Raw genomic sequence first — 22909 nt, forward strand, 5'->3', positions numbered from 1 at the left:
ACCAGTTGAAGGTAGAATGATTCCCAAATGGTGTTAGTCAAGAGTGAACAAGAAATGAATAATGGAAAATTTGAGCAGGAATCATCCCAAAATATGTGTATTGTAAAATGATTTCAGTTTTCTCTTTCCTCTAAAATATATGTAGGGAGAAAAAATTATATCATTTATTTTATTGGATTATAACAACAAGAGCCTGTGAATGTGATGCACATGGGAAACGCCAGTCTTAAAACTCCCCCAATTGTCCTTTGTCAATATGCGAAATTTACAGAACAATAGGGTTTCAAGAAATGTGAACAATGTAGAATAAGTAATTGATCTAATGGTCAATAGCTAAAAATATCAACGCCCTTTCTATCAGCTCAGAAATATATTTGCAAATCATTATCAACAAATTGTAGCCTAAAATTCTTCTTTCTTCTTGACTTTGAAATTATATTTCAAGATCCCCAATTTAGACCACATTATTTACTTACTGGCTTGTGTAACTAAAAGGAGTTTTCATTTCTGCATGTAAGGGTTTTATGAAATGACAAGTAAATCAATCCTTGAAGTTTTCCATGACAGAATAACTTGGCAATGATCATCATAATCTCTTTTTCATCGAAGGGAAAGAATTTTCTTAAAAAAAAAACATACACATTAATAATAGACTCGCTTTTTATTATACCACTACAAGAAAGGCCTCAAACTGGGGAGGCTTAAGAAACATTTTTTAAGCCCCCAAGAATACTAACAAAGAAAGACATTTTTACAAAGAAATAGAGAAAATGCATTTCAAAGTCTGCCCTATTGGTTTTTGAGTTTGATAATAGTTTCTTAAATAGCTATCATATTTTTCACTTTTAAAGTTAGCCAAATGATAAGTATTTTTTTAATTCAAGTTTATTGGGGTGACAATTGTTAGTAAAGTTACATAGGTTTCAATAGTTTAGTGATAAGTAACTTTTATAATACTAATAAACACTGCTATAAACAGGGATGTGTGTTCTAGTAATTTCCACACCCTTCCAATTATAATTGTCTTTCTTGCGTCATTGTTTCCCCTTATTGTGTTTATGCAGCTAGCCAATCAATACTTTATGGTTATCCAGTTACTATATTTCCAGGTGAGGACCAAGAACTGATAAAGGTATTCCAGCCAGAAAGAATAAGGTGCACCAAGGGATGGAATTACAAAAATCTTGGCTCCCATAGCTTCAGTTTTTCCAATCTTCATTGTTTCCCAGTTCCTCACAATAAGATGCAAACACCCCAAACTGATTTATAAACAACCAACCATACAGTACTTCCACTGTGCCTATCTGAGCTTATCTCCCATTATTTCCACTGAATTCTGGACACCAGCCAGCCCAGTTGAGACTCTTGTTTCATTCCCATGTCTTTGCTCATGTTTTTCTTTCCCTTATAATGCCCTCCTCGTGACCCAGCCACATCTTCCAAGGCTCAACTGTAGTGCTATTCCTTCTAGGAAGTCTTTTTTGACAATTCCCATTTGTGGACATTCCCCTTAATGATTCCTTTTAGTGGTTGTTTCTGTCTTTACCATTCACTTTGGTACTTTTGCTGGATACATTCTCAGATCCACTGTCTAACTTCCTACAGGAAGTAGACAGCTTCCTACAGGCAGCAACTATGGGCTTCCTTTCCCGTTGGTTGAGTCCTTCTACTGGAAAGCACCGACAGAGCAGAGGGTGAGAAGAGAGTGAATCAGGGAATGATGGCTAGGTCCCAATACTGACAGCCACAGTGCCTGTCAGGAGGTCCTCTCCCTGCAGCTACTTCTCAGATTCTATTAACTGCACCAACCACTTAGCCTTTCAGAACTTGAGGAGGAAAGGCTCCTCCTCCCACGTTCAATGGGTCATTTGTTTATTGCAGGGACCCTGACGATTTCAGTACTAATCAGTTCATTAGTTAAATAGTTAATGTCCCTTTTCATGTTCCTGTCCCATTCAAGCACAAGTGTATAATAATTATACTATATTATAGCTATACTATGTTATACTATAGCATAGGTCCTTTGTAACGATATCATAACTCTTAGGTGTGTGGGCTCTGGAGCCAAATTGCCTATGTTAGAAGTTCTGCCACTTGTTAACCTGTGATCCTGGACAATTTGCTTTAACTTCTTTTTCTTTCATTTTCCTTATCTGTAAGATGAAGATAGTAGTAGTTCCTACCGCATAGAGTATTATGAGAATTAAATGGATTAATATTTGATTTAAAACTTTTATAGTTCTTATTAAATAACAGGAAATGTTCCAAGCATTATTACAAATATTAACCTTATCATTTCTCATACCAAACTTAAGAGGTATATGCTCGTTATTCTCATTTTACAGGGTGGAAATGAAGAGACCAGTTAAGTAACTTGTTGAAAATAATTCACCAAGTAAATGGCAGCTAGGATTCAAACTCAAGAAGCCTGACTCTAGGGTCCGTTCTCTTAACCACTACTCTATGTTAGACTCTTCTGGCACGTATAAGTTCTCAACAAACAACGATTGTTGTTTACATTATTTCCTACTGTTTTGGTTGTTAATGATTTTTTTTTTCTAAATTGTGAGTTACTTGAGGAAAGAAGCCAAGTTTTATTTGTCTATGTGTATTTGCCAAGAGCTGGGCATAAAGTTGTAGGTTAGTAACTGGAATTAATTATTAGTTGTTTCTCATGTATTTCCCAAGACCACCCTAGCCTTGGGAACAACTAATACTTAGCTAAAACTGGAAATGGAATTTGAGGTCCCAGCAGCCACTGTTGTTGCCAGAACCACAGGCTCCCCTTTTAGTCCCAAATTCTTTCCATAGATGGTTCACCGCTTTCTTTGCACGTCCCCTGCTTTCTTCTTCCTACAGTGGAATGACTTTGCTTCTTCAATACACATTGGTACTGCTAGGTCCTATCTCGGATGACTACCCACTGTCCTATTTTGCTTTTCCTGGAGTGGTTTTCCCCCCAAATATGTATTCTTTAGCTTCATGACTGCTACTTACAAAAATGTAAAATAAGTTCTCGGGACCTACGTTAGAGGCATTTCATTGATATAGTTTAATTCATGTTCAAATGCGTTCTTTCCCTATCACCAATTAACTACTGCTTTAGACAAAGTACACCCCTTTTATTCTCTGCTAACTTCAGGGTTGAGGTCAGGATCAGCTACAAAATATGTGGGGAACAATGAAAAATGAAAATGCAGGTCCCCTTGTTTAAAAACATAAAGAATTCCAAAGGCAATAGCAGCACAGTAAACATGCATGGGGTCCCCCTATGTGCAGAGCCCAGTGCAACTACACAAGTTGCACAACAGTGAACTTGGCCGTGACTGAGTTCTCTGTCTGCTCAGGGCACTTCTTACTCAAAGAGGTTGGATGTTTTGTTTGTTAGTTTGTTTTTGTCTTAGCTTTGCTATCGTCCATAGTCTGAAAACTTAATCAAAACTTGTTTTTGCCATGTCTTCCAGGAAGCCTAGTGGTTGTTATATATAAAGGATTTCTGGTGGCTTGCTTTGCTATCATAGCGTTCCTAAGCTACGTGTGTATAATGGAACCACGCCATAACCATGTGGGTCATCTAAATCTTCTTATCGTCCAAATAAATTCTAGGCTCATTGAAAATAATAGCCGTGCCCCTTTAAAAAAAAGTAGCAGTGGTTTTTAATAGAGCTAATTTAAAATTAGTAATTTACTTGAATGGAATCTTAGGAGTTATGTTAATAATGTCCAATAACTGTGAGCTATACATCCAGGTGGTAATATCATGGAATCACCATATTATGGGGATGTAAAAAAAAAAAAAAAAAAAAAAAAAAAAAGAGTTGATGAGAGGCTTAGAGTTCAGAAGGCCAAAAGTGGGTGTGTTAGTGGGGGGGCCTGGGATTAAGTGTTCCAAGCAAAGATTAAACAGGAAATGATTTCATTAGAGGAAATATCTTTTTGAAAGGAAATAAGGAGGAAAGGAAAGGTGGGAGATCCATTAGACCAAAATGCAAGTCTGACCCAGAATGAAGGAAATAATAGAAGGTTAGGTAGAAGCACCCCAAAGTGAAGTCTAAAGAAGGTTCAGCAAAGTTTTTGGGAGTCATTGAGCCCAAATCAGCTAGAGGAGCCCCATGTCTCCCAAGAAAGTCTTGCTTTAGCATCTCTGTCACATTCAGTCATTGGTGGGGAACAGTCTGCGAGAGGTGTGGTTTCTGTTCACTATAGTGATGGATTTCCAAATGCAGCAGCTGGGGTCTTCAGTCAGTTAGGTCCAGTTGTAAAAGGCTTTCAGATTCCTATGGCCACTGCAGTGGGTATTAGCAACAGTGGTATTTAAAGACCTGAAAGTGTAAAACTACTAGAAGAAAACATAGGGGGAAAGCTTCTTGACATTGGTCTTCGCAATGATGTTTTTGGATATGACACCAAAATCACAGGTAACAAAAGCAAAAATACACTAGTGGGATTGCATCAAACTTAAAAAAAAAAAAAGCTTGTGCACAGCAAAGGGGAAAAAAATCAACAGAATGAAAAGGCAACCTATGGAATGGGAGAAAATATTTGCAAACCATATATCTGATAAGGGGTTAAGATTCAAAATATATCAGGAACTCATGCAACGCAACAGCAAGGAAGCAAATAATCCAATTTAAAAATGGGCAGAGGACATAAATAAACATTTTTCCAAAGAAGACATCCAAATGGCCAACAGGTATATGAAGAGATATTCAACATCACTAATCATCAGGGAAGTGGAAATCAAAACCACAATGAGGTATCACCTCACACCTGTTAGTATGGCTATTACTCAAAAAACAAGAAATAACAAGTGCTGTTGAGGATGTGGAAAAAGGGGAACCCTCATGTATTGTTGGTAGGATTGCAAATTAGTGCAGCCGCTATGGAAAACAGTATGGAGGTTCCTCAAAAAATTAAAAATAGAACTACCATATGACCTAGCAATCCCACTTCTGGGTATATAGCCAAAGGAATTGAAATCAGGATCTGGAAGAGATATCTGCATTCCCATGTTTATTGCTGCATTATTCACGACAGCCAAGATATGGAAACAACCTAAATGTATATCGACAGATGAATGGATAAAGAAAATATGATACAGACACACAATGGAATATTTTTCAGCCTTAAGCAACAAGGAAATCTACCATCTGTGATAACATAGATGAACTTGGAGGAAAATATACTAAGTGAAATGAGGCAGACACAGAAAGACAAACACTGTATGATTTTACTTATATGTAAAATCTTTATAAAGTTGAATTCAGAGAAACAGAATAGAATGATGGTTGCCAGAGCCTGGGAATTAGAAAAATGGGGAGATGTCGGTCATAGGGGACAAGCTTTCAATTATAAGATAAATAAGTAATAGAGCTCCAATGTGCAGCATGGCGACTATAGTTAATAATAATATGTACTTGAAAATTGCTAAGACTGTAGATCTTATATTCTCATCAACACACAAAGGTAACTCTGTGAGATGATGGATATGTTAACTAGTTTGATTGTGGTGATTTTTTTCACAATGTGTGTGTGTGTGTGTATAAAAGCATCAAGTTCTAAACTTTTATATACAATTTCTAATTGTCAAATCAACCCAAATAAAACTGAAAGAAAAAAATGTATGCAACAACATGAATGGACCTAGAGGGTATTGGTCTAAGTGAAATAAGTCAGACAGAGAAAGACAAACATCATACGATCTCACTGAGATGTGGAATCTAAAGAATAAAATAAACAAACAAACATAACAGACACAGACTCATAGATACAGAGACCAAACTGATGTTTGCCAGATGGGAGGAGATTTGGGGGGCTGGAAGAGAAAGGTGAAGGGATTAAGAAGTACAAGTTAGTAGTTACAAAATAGTCCCAAGGATGTAAAGTACAGTATAGGGGATATAGTCAATATTGTAAAAACTATAGTGTTGGATGGGTACTAGACTTATCAGGGGGATCACTTCATAAATTATATAAATGTCTAACCACTATGTTGTACACCTGACGCTAATATAAAATAATACTAAATGTCAACTATAATTGAAAACAAAACAGTCACAGGGATGTAAAGTATAGCATAGGGAATATAGTCAATAATATTGTAATTACTATGTAGAGTATCATTTGGGTAATAGACTTATTGGGGTTATTACTTAGTGAGGTACATCAATGTCTAATCAATATGTTTTGTACATCTGAAACTAATACAGTATTTTATGTCAATGATCATTGAAAAATAAATTTTTAAAAAGTGAAAAAGTAAGAACATTGATAATGAAGCCTCAGAGACGATTTAAAAAAACATTTTGTACGATTTAGGCAAAGAGCTAAGGACCATGTAAGCTCTACTTCCTTCAGAAGACCTTTCTTGACTCCTATGTTTAGTTAGATACCTCTGCTGTATGCTTTGCTAACTCCACATGCTTCCCCTCCCATAATACTCACCTCGGTTTATTGTAATTGCTTATTTACAGCCTGTTTTCACTACTAGTTCATTTTCTCTTTGACAGTAAGAATTTTTCCTCCTTTATTGCTGTACCCCCTGTGCTTAGCTCCATGACTGGAAAAAGTACTAAAAAATATTTGCAGAAACCCAAATTGGGGGACATTTTACCAAACACCTGGCCTGTATGCTTTAAAACATTCATTGATATGAAGTTCAGAGAAAGACAAAGAACTATTTCAGACTAAAGGAAACTAAAGAGATATGACAACGAAATGCAATGCATGAGCCTAGACCAGTAAATGAAAGGCTGTTAATGGGATAATTGTCATACTGTGAATGAAGAGTGTGTATTAGATTATATTATTAAAACCATGTTACATTTCCTGACTTTGAAATTGAGCTGAGGTTATGTAAAAAGAATGTCTTTGTTCTTAAGAAATAAACACTGAAGTATCTAATGGTAAAGGGCATGATATCTGCAGATTATTCTCAAATAGTTCAGAAAACAATATCTATAATATTACATATGTAGATATTATGTATACACACACAGAGAGAATGGTAGAATGATAAATGTGGCAAAATGTTAACAATTGGTGAATCTGGGTCAAGGATAAGTAGGATTCCTTTACCACTTGCAAATTTTCTGTACGTTTTAAATTGTGTAAAAATAAAATGCTGTTTTAAAAAAGTATTTCATGAATAAATGAAAGACAAAAGGATAATTATAGTTTGAAAGTTTTTATGAAGAAGTTAACCAATAGAGATGCTGGTAGAACATTCAGAGAAGTAGGGAAGTTACGCCAAGGACGAAAATATCCAAGCCAGTTTCAAATGAAAGTGAGAAATGAGGAAGTGGACAACAATAAATATGACTTTGGATTTGGCCAATCTATTTGGAGAAGTGGTCGAATGCAAGAATAGAAGCCAGAATTGAGGTGCTCAGTGAGGTGTTTGAAAGCGAGACAGATGATAGTATCCTCAGAGGTAAAACTCTTTCAGTTACAAGAAAGGCTAGGGTTTAGGATCTACCTGACTTAAACGCTTATTTTCTTCCATACGTAAAGTGGTTTTGTGAACTATTTCACCTTGTCAACATTTAATGTTAATTTTAAAGTTGTAGATAAAAGAGTATAAGGTCTACACTTTTACATTACATGTCAACTTAATTCGTGTTTCTTTCCTGAAAATGGCAACAAATCAAAATCACCATGAGCCTTTGTTCTAAATGTAGCTATGTGAAGATTGTTGATTTTTGTAGAAAAATATGGAAAATATAAAGAGTTTGTTATTAAGGTCTTTTCTTAGACATAAATTCTGAATATTCAACTAAACATATAAAGTTTTTTATTTGAGTATTACTTAGGTAGCATTCCATTTTAACAAATACAATAACAAAGCATAATTCTTTCTCACAGCCTAAAATGACCTACTTATATAGTATGTATGGCTTCATTGTTTAACACCTTTTTTTCATAAGATTGCTGTTTATAATCACTTACCTCAACCCTGGCGGGACTTAGTAGGATTAATGACTTCTAATTCATTTTGTATTTGAAGCTTTTTTTCTTCTTCCATCTTTGCTCAGCTAGTGGAATCCATGATAAATTCTTATCTCCAAAGGGTAAGCTGTTTTTAGTAAAGCCCAGTAGCTGGCTTATGATTCCTTAGAAATAGCATTGATTCCTTTCTTTTGTGTTTGTTTCTCCCAGAATGATAGATTCCATGTAGACATACATGCCCAATCATCATGCTTAGGTGTGGTTAAGCATGTAATGGTTTTAGTTTTGTTCAGTTAAGTTATATGTGTAATGAATATCTGGGCTCGTATCAGAAAAATAAATAAGCATAATTAGCGTTCTACTTGTTTAGCATGACAGATAGAGACGACTCAAGCTAGAATGAGGAAGCAAAACAGTAGAAGACAACTGGAGGTCATATGAGAATGAAGAGACAAAAGATTGATTTTGAGAGAGTAGCATTTGGTAAGAGCACCAGATTCGGGGCAGAGAACAGAATTTCATAGATGGCTATTTGGGACGTGGGTAGTTTGAGTAATGACTAGATCTGAGGTGTTCTCCCATCTGTAGGTGGTTCAGTGGACTAGAGGTGAAGATCACTATATTTCAGAAGTTACGGGATTATAAAATTAAGTTGCCAGGTCAAAGAAATTGCAATAGCAAATAAATAGAATATGCTCAGAAGAAAACCCAGTGAAAAGAAAAAAATAATCCTAATGGTTCCTCTCACTGCACACATGTATTCTGTTCATGAGCAAAAAGGTTTTTCAGGCAGTTTTTATAATATGTTAATTAAAAAATACTTAGATATATGCCATATTCAAATCCTTCCCTTTATTTCTGGAAAGAAAATCGAAGGAGAAAATTCCCGTTCTGTTCTGAGGAACCACTGTTTAATGAGTATATAAGTGTCTGATAAATGCCATAGCAATATATATTATTATTATTGTGCCATTTCCTTTTTGAAATGGACGTTGTATGTATTGACCAAAGGGTAAGATAAAGAGTTTGTATTTTGTTTTGAAATACACTAACAATGCAGTTTTATTGCAGTTATGAATCTCCTTAGATTTTTAAGGAGGCTGCTTCAAAGGATGTCATTAATAATCTTCCCAGGTGCTTACAAAGCATGTGTCCGTCAGCAGGATTAGAGAATCACCCAACTAGAGAACAGGTTTCACAGTACCCTGAGACGTACTTTGTTCATTAGAGAGGAAAATAGCTTGTTTCAAGTCTAAACTGACATGCTTGCTAATTTCAGCAGTAAAAGCTGTTCATTGTAGTCGGGTTCAATTTAGAGCTTGGTAAGATTCAGATTAAAGTTGATCAAGTTGCTTCTACAACCTACTTCTTCAACGAACTTGGTAATCCTAAAAGAAGAAGAAAAAAGTGTAGCCAACATTGAGTAATATATCCAGAAGTGAGAAGCAAAGAATAGCTTGGTTGTTTGAGGGTGAATTACTATTAAACCAAAGAAAAATGCCAAAGTAAATTTTGTTATCTAAAAATTTCCAAGTATCAAAAAACACAAATTTTCATTTAAATTACACAGAGCATATCTAATACATTCATTCGCTATTATATCCATAGCAGCTAGAACAGTGCCTAGTACTCGATATTTATAAAACGAAAAAACTAGTCAATGAATGAATTTGTATACTTTGCTAGCTACGTGTATTTAGAGTTCTTTGCTAAATTTGAGGGGAAGATTTGACTTTATATGCAGTTTCTGGGTAAGTCTGTTTTAAAAAAAATCTGTCAAATATATTAAACATTTAAGAGTCAGGAATTCCAAAGTACCTTTTCAGCTTGCTGTGTCACAGATGACTAGAGTTTAACATTCTAACCCTTGAAAACATCTTATTTCACAAAATCTATCTGCTACTATGTGGTTCCCACTTTAAAAGTTGTTCAGTTCCCTCCAATTGACTTATGCCACTTATTTCAATACCTGTCTTTGGCAGTTTGTTCCATATTTCAAACACCCTTTTTTGTAAAGAAACCATAAAAGTTAGAAACCTGAAAATTGGATTTTTCTTCTGAGCAATCACAGCTTACAAATGTGGAAAATTTGTTAAAAGTTAGCCCCTCCAAATTTCCAATACAGAGAAGGCAAAATGCTCAAAATACATGTGTAGTATTTGGATAAGTTCTTCCCATGATTTTACTACTACCAAAAGCAATTGAGCTTAAATCACAAGGCCTATTATCCTACCTCTTCACCAAAGAAATACTACAGAACGATCAAATCCGGCCTTTCCAAAAACAAAAATCTTTAGAAAATCAGCAGCAGTCAAAGGACATAGTAGATAACCAATTTTCATAAACAGTACTATTGACCACATTTCATCTCTTCACTTTCATAAGCTTCCTATGGTAGCAAAAAGAGCATCAGATTTAAAACCATAAAGAATTTGAAAGCTTGCCTATTGGTGTGGTTATTAGGAGAATAAAAATGAGAAAATGTGTGTAAAATATCTGTCATATAGTGGCTATAAATTAGTAACAAATATTAATTATACTTCCAAAATTGAAAAAATGTATACTCAATTTTAGAATGAGAACAAGGGTAATACCTTTATCCCCCCCAAATTTCTTTGTAAATATCACTGGGATTTGGCCCTTTATGTAGAGAAAGTAAGATGGCGGATACAATAGACACTTGAGGGAGAGAGGAATTTCTTAATGATTAACATAGCTAACTATAGATAAGAAACATATTTCTTTGCTACATTCTATTTGGTGCTTTAAAGCAGTATTAAATTAAAGTTAGTTGTACTACAGAATATAAATACTAACTTCTATTCTGGTGTTTTCCAAATTTGCCTGATCATAAGAATTAAGGAGAGAATTTGGTACAAATGTAGATTCCCAGCTCTCCTCCTTGCCAATTCATTTGTTCTGGGGTGAGGCAGAGGAGACTTTGGGGAAAGACTGATTTCCCCAAAGTCAGTCTCATTTTATAGGTGAGGAATCTCAGGTACAAAGAAGTTAAACAAGTTATATCTCTTAAATCACTTCTGTGCTTTTTCCCTTTCTGAAATATACCCCTTAATTTTGACACCGCACAGAATGAGATTACAAGTAGAGCTATCTTTCTCTTAAATACATTGTCATAACTCAAAATTACATTTCTTACTCTTGGCACTCATATATTGGGTTGAGTAAATCTAGGTACTCTGGAATGACTCTGTCTAAGCTCTTAAACAGTGAAGCAAATCTATGATCAAGATTTTCATTTGAAATATTTTGGGTGGCTAAGAATGAAACACCTCTCTTGTTAAATTGTTCTCTATAAAGCCTTACACATTAGAGATTTATATCCAGTAACATCTTTGTTTATTTCTAAAAGTGCTTTGCTTAGCTTGAAAATCACACTTTACTTTGTATTACATAAAAGAAATGCACAATGCTGGAGAATCTTAATATTAAGTTATATTTGTCCCTTCAGGCCACACTGCAGGATTTGGAACAGAGGCGCCCCCAGTTGGAAGAACTCATTACTGCTGCCCAGAATTTGAAAAACAAGACCAGCAATCAAGAGGCTAGAACAATCATTACTGATCGAAGTAAGTCTTGTAAGAGGCATGTGAAACGTAAGGAAAGATGTATGAAAAGTTTCAGTAATGACTTAGGTTCACATACCTCTCTCGCGTTTATAAAAATAGTGCAAAATACTTGTAAATTATATCTATTATACTGGGATTTTCAGTCGATAAAGTTTTCTTTCAATAACTGAATGTAATTCCACAAAATAGAGGAAGTATAATTTTCATCAGTGCAGACTTCTATAGTTGCAAAGTATGGAGTGGTGGGCGTGGTAAGTATAATGTGACACAACATTTGTTGCTCACTTGTCATCTAGCTGAGCTGGCGTCCATGGAGATGCCAGTCTTTCCCTCATATCCGTGGTTATTGGTCCAAGCAGGCAGTTGCTTCCTAGACTAGTTTTTATTTGCATCTGCAGTGGCACTTCCAGATCTGAACGTCTCTCTGCTACCGGTACTTTGATGCCCTCATTGTGTAATATCAGAAATTATTGTACCATTCCTTGTGCCACTGGGGTGGGTGGGAACTCCGAGAGGCTATTTGGGGCCCATTTGCCTAAACACTGTCCATGCTCTTTTCTTTTTTCTTCTTTACACAGAGTGATTCAGAGTGACTGTACATGGGGTCAGGGAGAGTGGTAGTGGGAGGAGTAGAGAAAACCATTCTCCGTGGTGTTCCCCTCAGAGGCTGTCCTCAGGAATGAGGTCCAGGTCCCCTCAGCTATCAGATGCTCTTGCTTCTCCCTGGGTTTCTTCCCTTCCCTCCATACACCTTTCTTCCAGGGATACACGTCAATAGTGAATTTTCGTACTGCCCCTGCAGTGCCTCCCCATTTCCCTTCCCACAACCAGAAGAATCTTTTCCAGGGCAGGAGTACGGAGAACCTTCCTTTATCTTTTATCTATTTGAACCTTTTGTCTTAGGCTAGGCCTAGATTTCGAAACAAAAACCAAGAGTCTACATCTTCAGACTCTGCATTCTGTTGTGAAGGAAGTGAAAGCAGAATGCCTGGCTGCCTGCCTGCTAGGTATTAGGCAGTATGTGGTGTGTGTGTGTGTGTGTGTAAAAGCTTTACAAAATCCTGTCAGCTAAATTTCATAATCTCCGTTTTATAGATAGGAAACAGTTTCTGAGAAGGGTTAATCAAATTGCTCAAGCTTACAAACTAAGCAAATAACAGAGCTTGGAATTTGCAGATGTCTCTTTCTGACTTGAAAGTCTGTGTTCCTTCTAGTCTGTTTACTCCTTCCTATTTTGTTCCGTTGTTTTTGTTAATGACCTTAATCACTAGGACTAGGATTAAATGCATTTTTGATCTGCAATTAGGTATGTGTTTATGCATTTCCTAAAGACATTTCCTCTCTCCGTTGCAGTGATTATTAATTAAAATAGACTTTTCTTGATTTTGAAATGTTAACTGTTTCTGGTTGCTCAGTTTCTTTGGGTCTATGCTAATGTATTAATTGGGTAGCACTAGCTTCTATAAAGGTAAGCTCGTAAATCTTGGTGGTTTACCACAGAAGTTTACTTTTTGTTCTAGTGCAGTCCCAAATGAGCAGCCCTCTAGGAAATCATTCAGGGACCCAAGCCCCTTCCATCTTTTGTATCCAGAACATCGGAGTCCTATGCATTTAATGGGCAGATGAGGAATGAGTATTGCTCATTGTAATTTGTTGAGCCAGGCCTGGAAGTAGTGCATGTTAATTCCACTTATAGTATGTTTGCTGGAACTTGTCACATGGCCACACCAAATGGTAAGGGAAGCTGGAAAATGTTGTCCATTGGTGAGGCCAGGAAGAAGAGAAACTAGTTTGGTAAGGAACTGGTCGGTCTTTTCCACAGCTAATTTGGACAGGAAGAATGCACTTACAATCTGTAATTCTGTGGAAGGTATAGGATGTCCTTCCTATACCCAGCAAGGCAAGAGCAAAACTGCCTTGTAATGACCAACATAGATAGCCGTTCAATTGATGTAGTAGAGTGTCCCTCCCTCAAACTGGAACCGTGAGTCTTCTCCACCAGGTTGCAACACACTGGCCCCAAAAAAGTGAATCTTAGCGAGTATGAGACAGAATTCCCGTTACACAGTTACACAGTTAAGTGATCTGTTTCTTGCCTGAGAAATATGGAAATTTGGCAAAGATATTTATGCAAATCTGAACAGATTATTATATAGAAAGTCACTTGTTATTTTCCTAATGAAAAATAACTTCTATCTTTCCCTAAGAGAAAAATAACACTAATTTATTTTATAGTATCCATTCAATATTGTCTAAACATTTTTCGTTATCCCTTGCAGTCTTTTTTGGATATTGTATTGACTTTTTTTCGTGATGTAGATTAAAATTGAGTGACTGGAGGGCGGATTTGTACCTCTCTACTAATATGCAGTGATTTGAATGGTTCTGCTTTCCTAAGCGTTTGTCTTTTAAGAATGACTACCTTCATGAATATTTACAGCATAGTAGAAAGATTCCAATCCAAATGGTCCAAAAAAGCATTTTCTCAAAAGCAAGTGTCTGTGGAAACATGTCATGTTGCTTATTAAGAGCCTAAGCCAGAATCTTAGTTCCAAATATGCCTGGGTCCTCTAGTGACGGTACCAGGGTAATTCTGACAAGATATGTTTATCTAAACAATGCCATTTGCAGCCCTGCTCTGCTTCATTTTATCTCCATTTGAAATCTATGAAATGGGATGGAAATCCAATACTCATAAAGTTTCAATTGTGTTCAAAATAGAACTTTTTTAGTATAGCTTTGGTTTTCAGGGAATGAGCAGAAATAAAATACTTGCTCATAAAATTGTATTTTCTTATTTGAAGATTTCAGTATTCCTTTTTTTTATTGCCCTGAAACTTCTAGAATACTTAAAAAGGAATCAGTGAAATAACGAAAAATATTCAATAAGTGTATAATGCTATATTGAAACATTTTTCCCCCCTTGGTAAATCCCAGTTCATAACTTTGAACAGTTGGGGAAATCTATACATAGTTATTACATTCTGTTAAGAGAAAAGTCCAGCAAAAAGCAATTCCTCTCTACTAGTAATATCCATGCTAATATCTCAAGTAATGGGTCTACAAAATACAAACATGTTTTACTGTATAAAACTATTTCCATGGTATCTGTTGTTTTCTGGTGATTATATTGATGGAAATCATGGTGTAATAATCTAGGTGAGAGAATAAATTTCATTCTAAGTACCTTCAAATGAAAAATTCTCCCTGCTTATTCTGATGTTCAGGCTGCTCATTTTCCTTCAGTTCTTTGGCTGCTGAATGTATCAGCCATTCCTGGTCATTTTCTTCTGCAAAAGGGCTAGGTCGGGGGACCAAGAACAAATAAGATAAAAACGGATCTAAAATTGTGTCCTTGGAGGTTTCTTAATTATGGAAAACCCTTGTTCATGTTTATTACTACTGCAAATCATCATACCATAATACGTCGCATAGCAGTGAGGAGAATATGGAAAGAAAGAACTAGTCTCTCTTATTGCTGTGTTTATGCCGCAAATAATACTGGTGAACATCTGACATTTGTATTTGAGAGCCTTGCTTCTATAGCTTCTACCTCCCTAACCCCCACTATTACCATTTTAAAAATCCATAGAAATAGCACATGTAGGTTTTGAGGGCAAGCTTCCCGAGCTGGCTACTTATTAGCTCTGTGACCCTGAATAAACAATCTCCATAAATGATCTGATTTCACTTTCCTCCTCTGTAAAAATAAGATTACTCATATGTAACTCAAGGTTGGAAGATTAGATAAGATAACGCTTGAAGAGCACTTAGATCCCAGCCATTTTAAGAGCTCAATGAATGTTAACTCTTGTTATTTTAATTATAATCTAATTGGGCTGTTGGAATGCTTAGTGGGAAAGCATTTAATAAGCTTCCCCAATAAGGGGGGGGGTGAGAAATTGAGATTGAATAAACCAAAAGGAGAAGGTTGCTTTGGAAAAGATGGAATAAGATATAAATGGAATTAAACAAATATTTGAAAAAGCCTTTATGTGCGTGATACTACAAAAAGCAAAGTAATTCATGTACGTTACTTCATTTTTAATATGTACTATAACCTTAGGAAGTATTGATATTATTATTCTCATTTTAGAGACAGAAAACTGAAGCTCAGAGAGCTTAAGTAACTAAGATGTCAGGAACAAGACTAGAATTTAAATTCATGTCTGCATGATTCTGAAGCCTGAGAGGCACAAATAGAAAGGGCTGGTTAGTCAAAAAATAGGAAGGACTATTTATTTGAGAACTTAAAATATTAGGAAGAACCTCAGTTTACTGTAATCTGAATATAATTTTTGCTGCTCCCATCAATAATGTTGTCTTCTATGCATTTGGGTGTCTAATTATAGGATTGTCTCTTATGTGTGTTGGAAATGTACAGGACCGTGGACCTCAGTCATCTACTAGCTGCATATCCTTGGCTAAGTGGGTTCACTTCTGTAAGCTATGATTCCCTCATCTGTGATGTGGCATTAATAGTAATACTGAAGCTGGTAGGGTGATCATGAAGATCAAATCACATGATGTTTCTAAAGTGAAGACCTGGCACATACTACTCATTAAATGGCACATACCATCATGATGACATGAAGTTGGAGATGGGAGAATATGAAGGGGTGTAATGCAGGGCCTTTTACCAGCTAAACCGGGAGAGGAACTTCTGAAATAGAACGCCAAGTCTTATGAGAGAACTGTTTCTTTTAAAATCATTTTTTTTTCAGCTAAGGCTTTTTCAAACCCATTTGAAATTCTTTGAGAAATTTGGTGACATCGTATAAATTTTAAGAAAATAAATTTGTATCGTATTGCTTAAAGAGCTAATATACAGGGCCGTAGAAGGGAAACGTTCTGCTGTATGACAATAGAGATATTCTGACAGCATTTTTCAATTAGCTGACAGTTTCATTGCAGCTTTGTCAACCTATCATTCATCGCTTCAACCAAATGTGTAAAATCCTTCATGGTGAAATAAAAGCACCTTGTGTTCTCCACATTTTTATGAAATCGCTATTCTAATGAAATGCCGGCCAATATCTTCCACTCAGGTGTTGTCTATTAGAGAGTTGCTTATTTTAGAATAAGTGGAGTCAACCACATAAATTTCCTTCTTTTGACATCTAGCACCTGCTGTCAACCTGTTATAACTATAAGCAGTTCTCAAAATTTACATCCACCAGGATGTCCCTGACAACGAAAGAGTTCAGTTCAGTAAATACTTGAATAGTTACTCTGTGCTAGTTAATATCAGAGGTGATGGACGGGACACCAGGAGGGATAAGATTCAGCCTTTGTCATAAAAAAAGTTCATAATCAGAGGTGAGTATTTGGACAAGTATATTCGGGCAAGGCAGTCTAGGATAAGTACTTCAGTAGAGCAGTATTACAAAATGTTGAGAGAAATATTACAAATGTTGAAGAAGAGGGGAGATTGGCTCTGAATGAGGGGTGATAGAATGATTTCAGGAGGGATTTAAATTAGATCTGGTCATGGAGAGGATTTTGAAAAGCAGAAGGAAGCTGTAGAAGGAAGGATATTTCAGGAAAGGATGACAGGAGAATACATAATTAGACTTAGGTTAGCAGTGGTATGATGGATGAATTTGTAAGAGTGGAGAGAAAGGGGGAGAGGGAGAGAAAGAGAGAGAGAGAAAGAAAGAGAGAGAGAGAGAGAGAGAGAGAGAGAGAGAGAGAGAGAGAGAGAGAGAGAGAGGAAGGACCAGCAGGATGGAAGGACCGTGCATCCTGAATCCTGTGTCATAAGATGTTCACGTGTCCAGTCTCTCTCTGCTGCTTTAGCCCTGCCCACTTTGTATGGTTATGAGGGTCAGTGACGAGGATGTCTAGAGCCAATATACACCTGCTCTGTCCGAGAGACCCAGGGCCAAGTACTCCTAATGTTACAGGACAGAGGACATGTAAAACCAAAATTGGTGTCACCAGTGGGTGGCTGATCTAAGGATGCTGCAAATGTCATGAACACGTGGTGTCTATTTGGTCCTTCCATGCCTTTCTGTTCAGAATGTGTATATCCTGACTACGTTATCCATGTCTAATGTCTCACAAGAATTACCTATACTTTTTCATCTATCCTTCTTCATTTTCTTCTCTATTGCACAATAGTCTTACATAAACAGCAAACATTTTCCTATACGAGTATCTTCCCATCTGTTCTTCAGAGATGAACTGGCCCAGAAAGGTGTCATGCATCTTTTGCCAGGTATTGTTCTAGCCCAAGCTAGAGCAGTAGCAGTGGAGTGCAAAGAAGGCACTTAGTTAAGGTATGCAGTAGAGCTGGCATTAACAGGATTTGGACATTGACTGCATGTGTGCAATTGAAGATCTAAGAGTGAGCTTGCCTCTTAAGATTTTGAGATTCAGTGCTTTAGAAGATGGTGATTGCATAACTAAAGACAAACTCGGGACAAAGAATTGATGATGGGTGATCAAGTGTGCTTAAGATACAGCCAAAGACCATAAGGAGAAATGGTTAAAAACACAAGCAGAGTTACCTCTACACAGATTTGAAAGTTACCTAGGGTGGATGAGATTGCAGAGACAGGTTGCCACATGAAAAGAAAAATAGACTTAAGGAAGCACCCGGTACTTGGCTTATATTTAAGGAATTTAAGAAGAGTGAACCCCACCCCTCCCAGAGGCAACTTGCAAAGTAGGTGCATTTAGAAAGACCCACACTGAAGAATGAGTTTATAGGTTTTGCAGTATATTTGTTTTCTGTATTTTCTGCTGTGCAACCGGTCTAAGTTTCTTCCTCGTCCTTAGAGATACTTTGAACATTAGGTTGGTACAAAAGTAATTGCGGTTTCAAAGGTTAAAAATAATTGCAAAAACAGCAATTACTTTTGCACCAACCTACTAAAATTAGGAAGTGTAGAAACACTTTAGCTAAAGATTGTTGTGTTTATGTATGTCAGGTTTCTGACTTAACACTCACTATACCAGGAAAAACTAATCATTGCCATTTGCCATGTAAGTCTAATGAACCCTTCGGCTTTGTATTTTTTTATCTGTTCAAGTTATTTTTCAAATATTTTTCAATATCTGTAAGAAACAGATAGTAATGAAAACAACTTTATTAGGAATTTTAATAAGAATTTAAATACAACAAACTCCTTTGTATCAAAACATCTGGGTGCACAAACTCAAAAATGATTAGCTTCCCACATCATTTTAGCAAAACAAGATGGTTCAAGTTCTTCAAGCAAAATATTATGTGATGAATTTCTTCCTGTTGAATGATTATATTAAAATACCATTTTTCCTTTCTGTCCTTAGAAATATATTGTTCGCTCACCAGTTCTTGTGTTTGAGGAAAATTCATCTAGGTTATTATCATTTGAAGACTCACAGTCTAAGATTTCACCTACATATAGTCAATTTCACCATCATCATTAGAGTCTAGAATGCTGGTATTCATCTCTTTGCATTTATCATCCATTATGTGTAATACTTGTGACATGTCTTCCTCTGGCAATTCTCTTACCTTTGACATTTATGAGAGTAAAATGAAAACTTCCACATTTTCAACTGTGTTCAATGAAAGCTAAAGCAAACACCAAAGATGATTTCTCCAGTATTATTTTATACCTTCTTAAAACATGATGCAACACTTTGAGCAATGTAACAAGAAAACTAAAGGATGAAGACTTATTTACTATGGTACCATACTTCTCAACAAGCCCATCACTCTTCCATTTACTGATCATTTTTGCATACTTAGGACAATTTAAGTAATGATTAACCAGCAAAAAGTTTCCACTTTAGGAAAAATATGATCACTAAGACAATACAGTGTACCTTAGACTTTTAAAGAGTTCAGTGGACCCACATATGAAAAATAAAATGAATTTTATTTTATTTAAAGAATAAGTAGAATACCACTTTGTTTTTTGGTAGACCACTAGGATAAAATAAAAGTCACAAAATAGCATTTTTTACAGAGTTACAACTTCTCAAAAAAAGGAACTCAAAAAATTAATTTGGGTACAGTCGACCTTGATGGTATATCAAAGGTTAAACAAAACATCACTTGTTTAATCCCACTACAAGAGTAAGAGTTTTATTAGTCAGTAATCTCCAGAAAAATAAACGTGTGTGTGTGTGCGCACTGCGCGCACAGCCATATACAGTGATGTACTGTATATTGACGTTTCGGTCAACAATGGACCCCATGTACCATGGTGGTCCTATAAGATTGTAGTGGAACTGAAAATTTCCTATCGCCTAATGCCATTATAGCCATTGTAACGTCGTAGCACAACACATTACTCATGTGTTTGTGGTGATGCTGGTGTAAACAAACCTAGTGCGCTGACAATTGTATAAAAGCATAGCACATACGATTATGTACAGTACATAATCCTTGATATGATAATAAACGACTGTGTTCCTGGTTTATATATTTGCTATACTTTTTAGCATTATTTTAGAGTATATTCTTTCTACTTATAAAAACAATGTAAAACAGTATTCTGTGTTATGCTGGCAGCAGTCTCATACATCTCGTGTTTACTGGGTCTCATGATGGCATCATTTTCTTTTGGGCTTGATTTAATCTTGCTGGTTTTGTACAGCAACGTGCTGTTATAGCATAGGAGCAATAGGTTCTACCATACAGCCTAGGTGTGTAGCAGGTTGTACCACTAGGTTTGTGTACGTGCACTCTGTGATATTCATAGGACAAAATCACATAACTCATTTCTCAGAACGTGTCTCCGTTGTTAAGTGGTGTGTAACTGTATGAATATGAGAGAGAGACAAAGAGAGAGCGAGAGAGAGCAAGAGCGAGAGAGAGCGAGAGAACGAGAGAGAGAGAGAGAGAGAGAGAGAGAGAGAGAGAGAGAGAGAGATTTTTTAAGGAATTGGCTCATGCAATTGTGGGGACTGGAAAGTGAAATCTTCAGGGCAGACCAGCATGACAGATACTCAGGGAAGAGCTGAGACTGCAATCTTGAGTCCAAAGGCAGTCTGGAGGAACAATTCCTTTCTCTTCTGCGGACCTCAGTCTTTGCTCTTAAGGCCTTCAACTGATTAGATGAGATCCACCCATATTATGGAAGCTAATCTGCTTTATTCGAAATCCACTGATTTAAATGTTAATACCATTCAAAACAACATCTAGAGTGGTGCTTAAACAACTAGGCATCATTGTCTAGCGAAGTTGACATATACAATTAACCGTTACAACGAGGTTCATAGTGGATGTGTTTCTTCACATGTAAATTTCATGATTGCTTTAATTTTCATTAGTATCCAGTTAATAGGGTATATGGAAATATACATTAAATAATAGAAATGATCTTTAAAATCTTAATGAATTTCAGAGCTCCATAGGAGTAATTATAACTTGTACATAAAATAAATGTGCCTATAAAACAAGTTTATATGTTTTTTTCTTTGTAGAATTTTACTTGTTTTACATTAACACTAAACATATATCATGAAATAATTCTGATTTAATGTATTGCAGTTTTTAATTCTGTATGAGAATAAAATCAAATTATATTTGAATAAGATTTAAAATCCAAATTAGCTGTCATGATTATATTCAGTTATTAATCTTTCATGGAGTGCATAATAGAAAAAATAAGTATTCTTTATTTAAAGTTATGTAGCTACAATTGTAAACATAGTATTTTCTAATTGCTTATGTTTTCATTTTGTTTCTTTTTAAGGGAAAGATTTGTATTCACAAATGTTCTATTTACCTACTTTAAAAACTAAACATAATGAACGTAACTATTAATTAATAAAAATGATTTTTTTCTTCTTTGGTGTGCTAGAATAAAGATGATGATGAATAAATATAAAGAATCACACACTCAGACAAAGTAAGCAGATAAGACAATACAAAACAGAAAGAGATGAACCCACAGGAAATTCCAGATTTTCATAGGCTAGCATTTTTATCTTGTGACCTAATGGGACATTGCAACTATAGACTTTAATTTCTGTTACATTTTGGTATCTCTGAGCATAAAGAAGAATATTACTCCCTCCTGGTGATACCACGCAATTTAGATGAAGCTAAGCCAAGGGTTAGATATGTGCCATGGACGGCTCCTAAGATTCTCTCACCTCTCCTCACATTTTGGAAAAGTGTCGGGATTATTTTGGACCTACCATTTCTTTCTTTACCACACTTTCTTCATTAATAATTTCTTCATTAATGACAGATTGCTTGCTACTGGTCTTTATTCTGTTGTACCGGTCTTAAGGGAAGCATTTATGAAGTAAGCAGGAAGGATTAGCTGATTGTGACCTTTCTACATGCAAAGGAGAGAGCTGGGCTCATTTTACTTTAGTCAGGAAAAGGACTTTGCCGTTACCTATTGCTGCAAAACAAATCACTCCAAAACTTAGTGCCTTGAAACAGCAATCATCATTTATTATCTCTTATAGGTTTTGTAGGTCAGAAAATCACAAGTGACTTGGTTGAGTGGTTCTGTCTTGGAATTTCTCATGAGGGTGCAGTCAGTAAGTCAACTGGAGCTGCAGTCATGAAAGCTTGACGGGCTGTAGGATCCACTGCCAAGGTGGTTCACTCATGGGTTTTGAGGGGGTGCTGTCTAGTTGGTTCCTCTCTATTGTGACTGGCTTCCCCAAGAACAAGTAAACCATGTGTACAAGGCAGAAGCTGTAATACCTTTTTGGACCTAGACTTAACATTCATACTATTACTTTTTCAGTAAGTTATTTGTTACACAGGTCAGCCCTGATGCAGTGAGTGACACCAAAAGGGCATGAATGCCAGGAGGTGAGGATCATTGGGGACCACAAGATTTATCAAGCCTCCATATGAAAGTTTTCTGAAACATGATCCCATGTCACTTTGACTATCTCCATCAGATACCCCAGAAAACATCCTCCCGTTGTACCTCCCTGAAAATGGCAGACCACTGGTGTGTGCCCTTCATCCCACATGCGCACATTGAAAGGAAAAACAACCCACCAAGACCTTTTCTGTAGCAGCTGGACATGTTCATAATTATCTCAGGGCCACTCTGCCTGGCTCCACCTGGGAAATACAGGATTTGGAAAGAAAGGTTTTGAGTATTGGAGGCCTAACAGAAAGACCTAGATAGCTAATAGTTGGTTATAGGAAAATGATGAGAGCAATGATGATTATTGCTTTTAAGTCAGTGAGACATACACAAAAGAATATCTTTTCTTAATTTCATTCCAAAAGTAATGTAGAGTTAAAAGCAGTGGATCTAAAATGAGAAAACATGGCCTAAGTCCTGGTTCTACACTTGAATGACAGTGGAACCCTTGGCAAATTATTTAATCTCTCCCTTTGTCTTTTCATCTGTAAAATTGGGTTCCTGATGCCCTCTGTGTCTGACTGCTGTTAG

General features: G+C 36.2%; 1 protein-coding gene across 1 annotated transcript in view; it reads left to right on the forward strand.

The window, feature by feature from the left end:
- The window catches only part of DMD (dystrophin), a 2022175-nt gene that overhangs the window by 1402641 nt on the left and 596625 nt on the right, over positions 1-22909 (forward strand). Inside the window, exon 52 of the mRNA XM_081043053.1 lies at positions 11417-11534. Within this exon, the coding sequence (XP_080899179.1) occupies positions 11417-11534 (118 nt within the window). The remainder of the gene's footprint in view (positions 1-11416; positions 11535-22909) is intronic.

Source organism: Rhinolophus hipposideros (assembly GCF_964194185.1).
Source record: "Rhinolophus hipposideros genome assembly, chromosome: X".
In the NCBI taxonomy this organism is placed as follows: Eukaryota; Metazoa; Chordata; class Mammalia; order Chiroptera; family Rhinolophidae; genus Rhinolophus; species Rhinolophus hipposideros.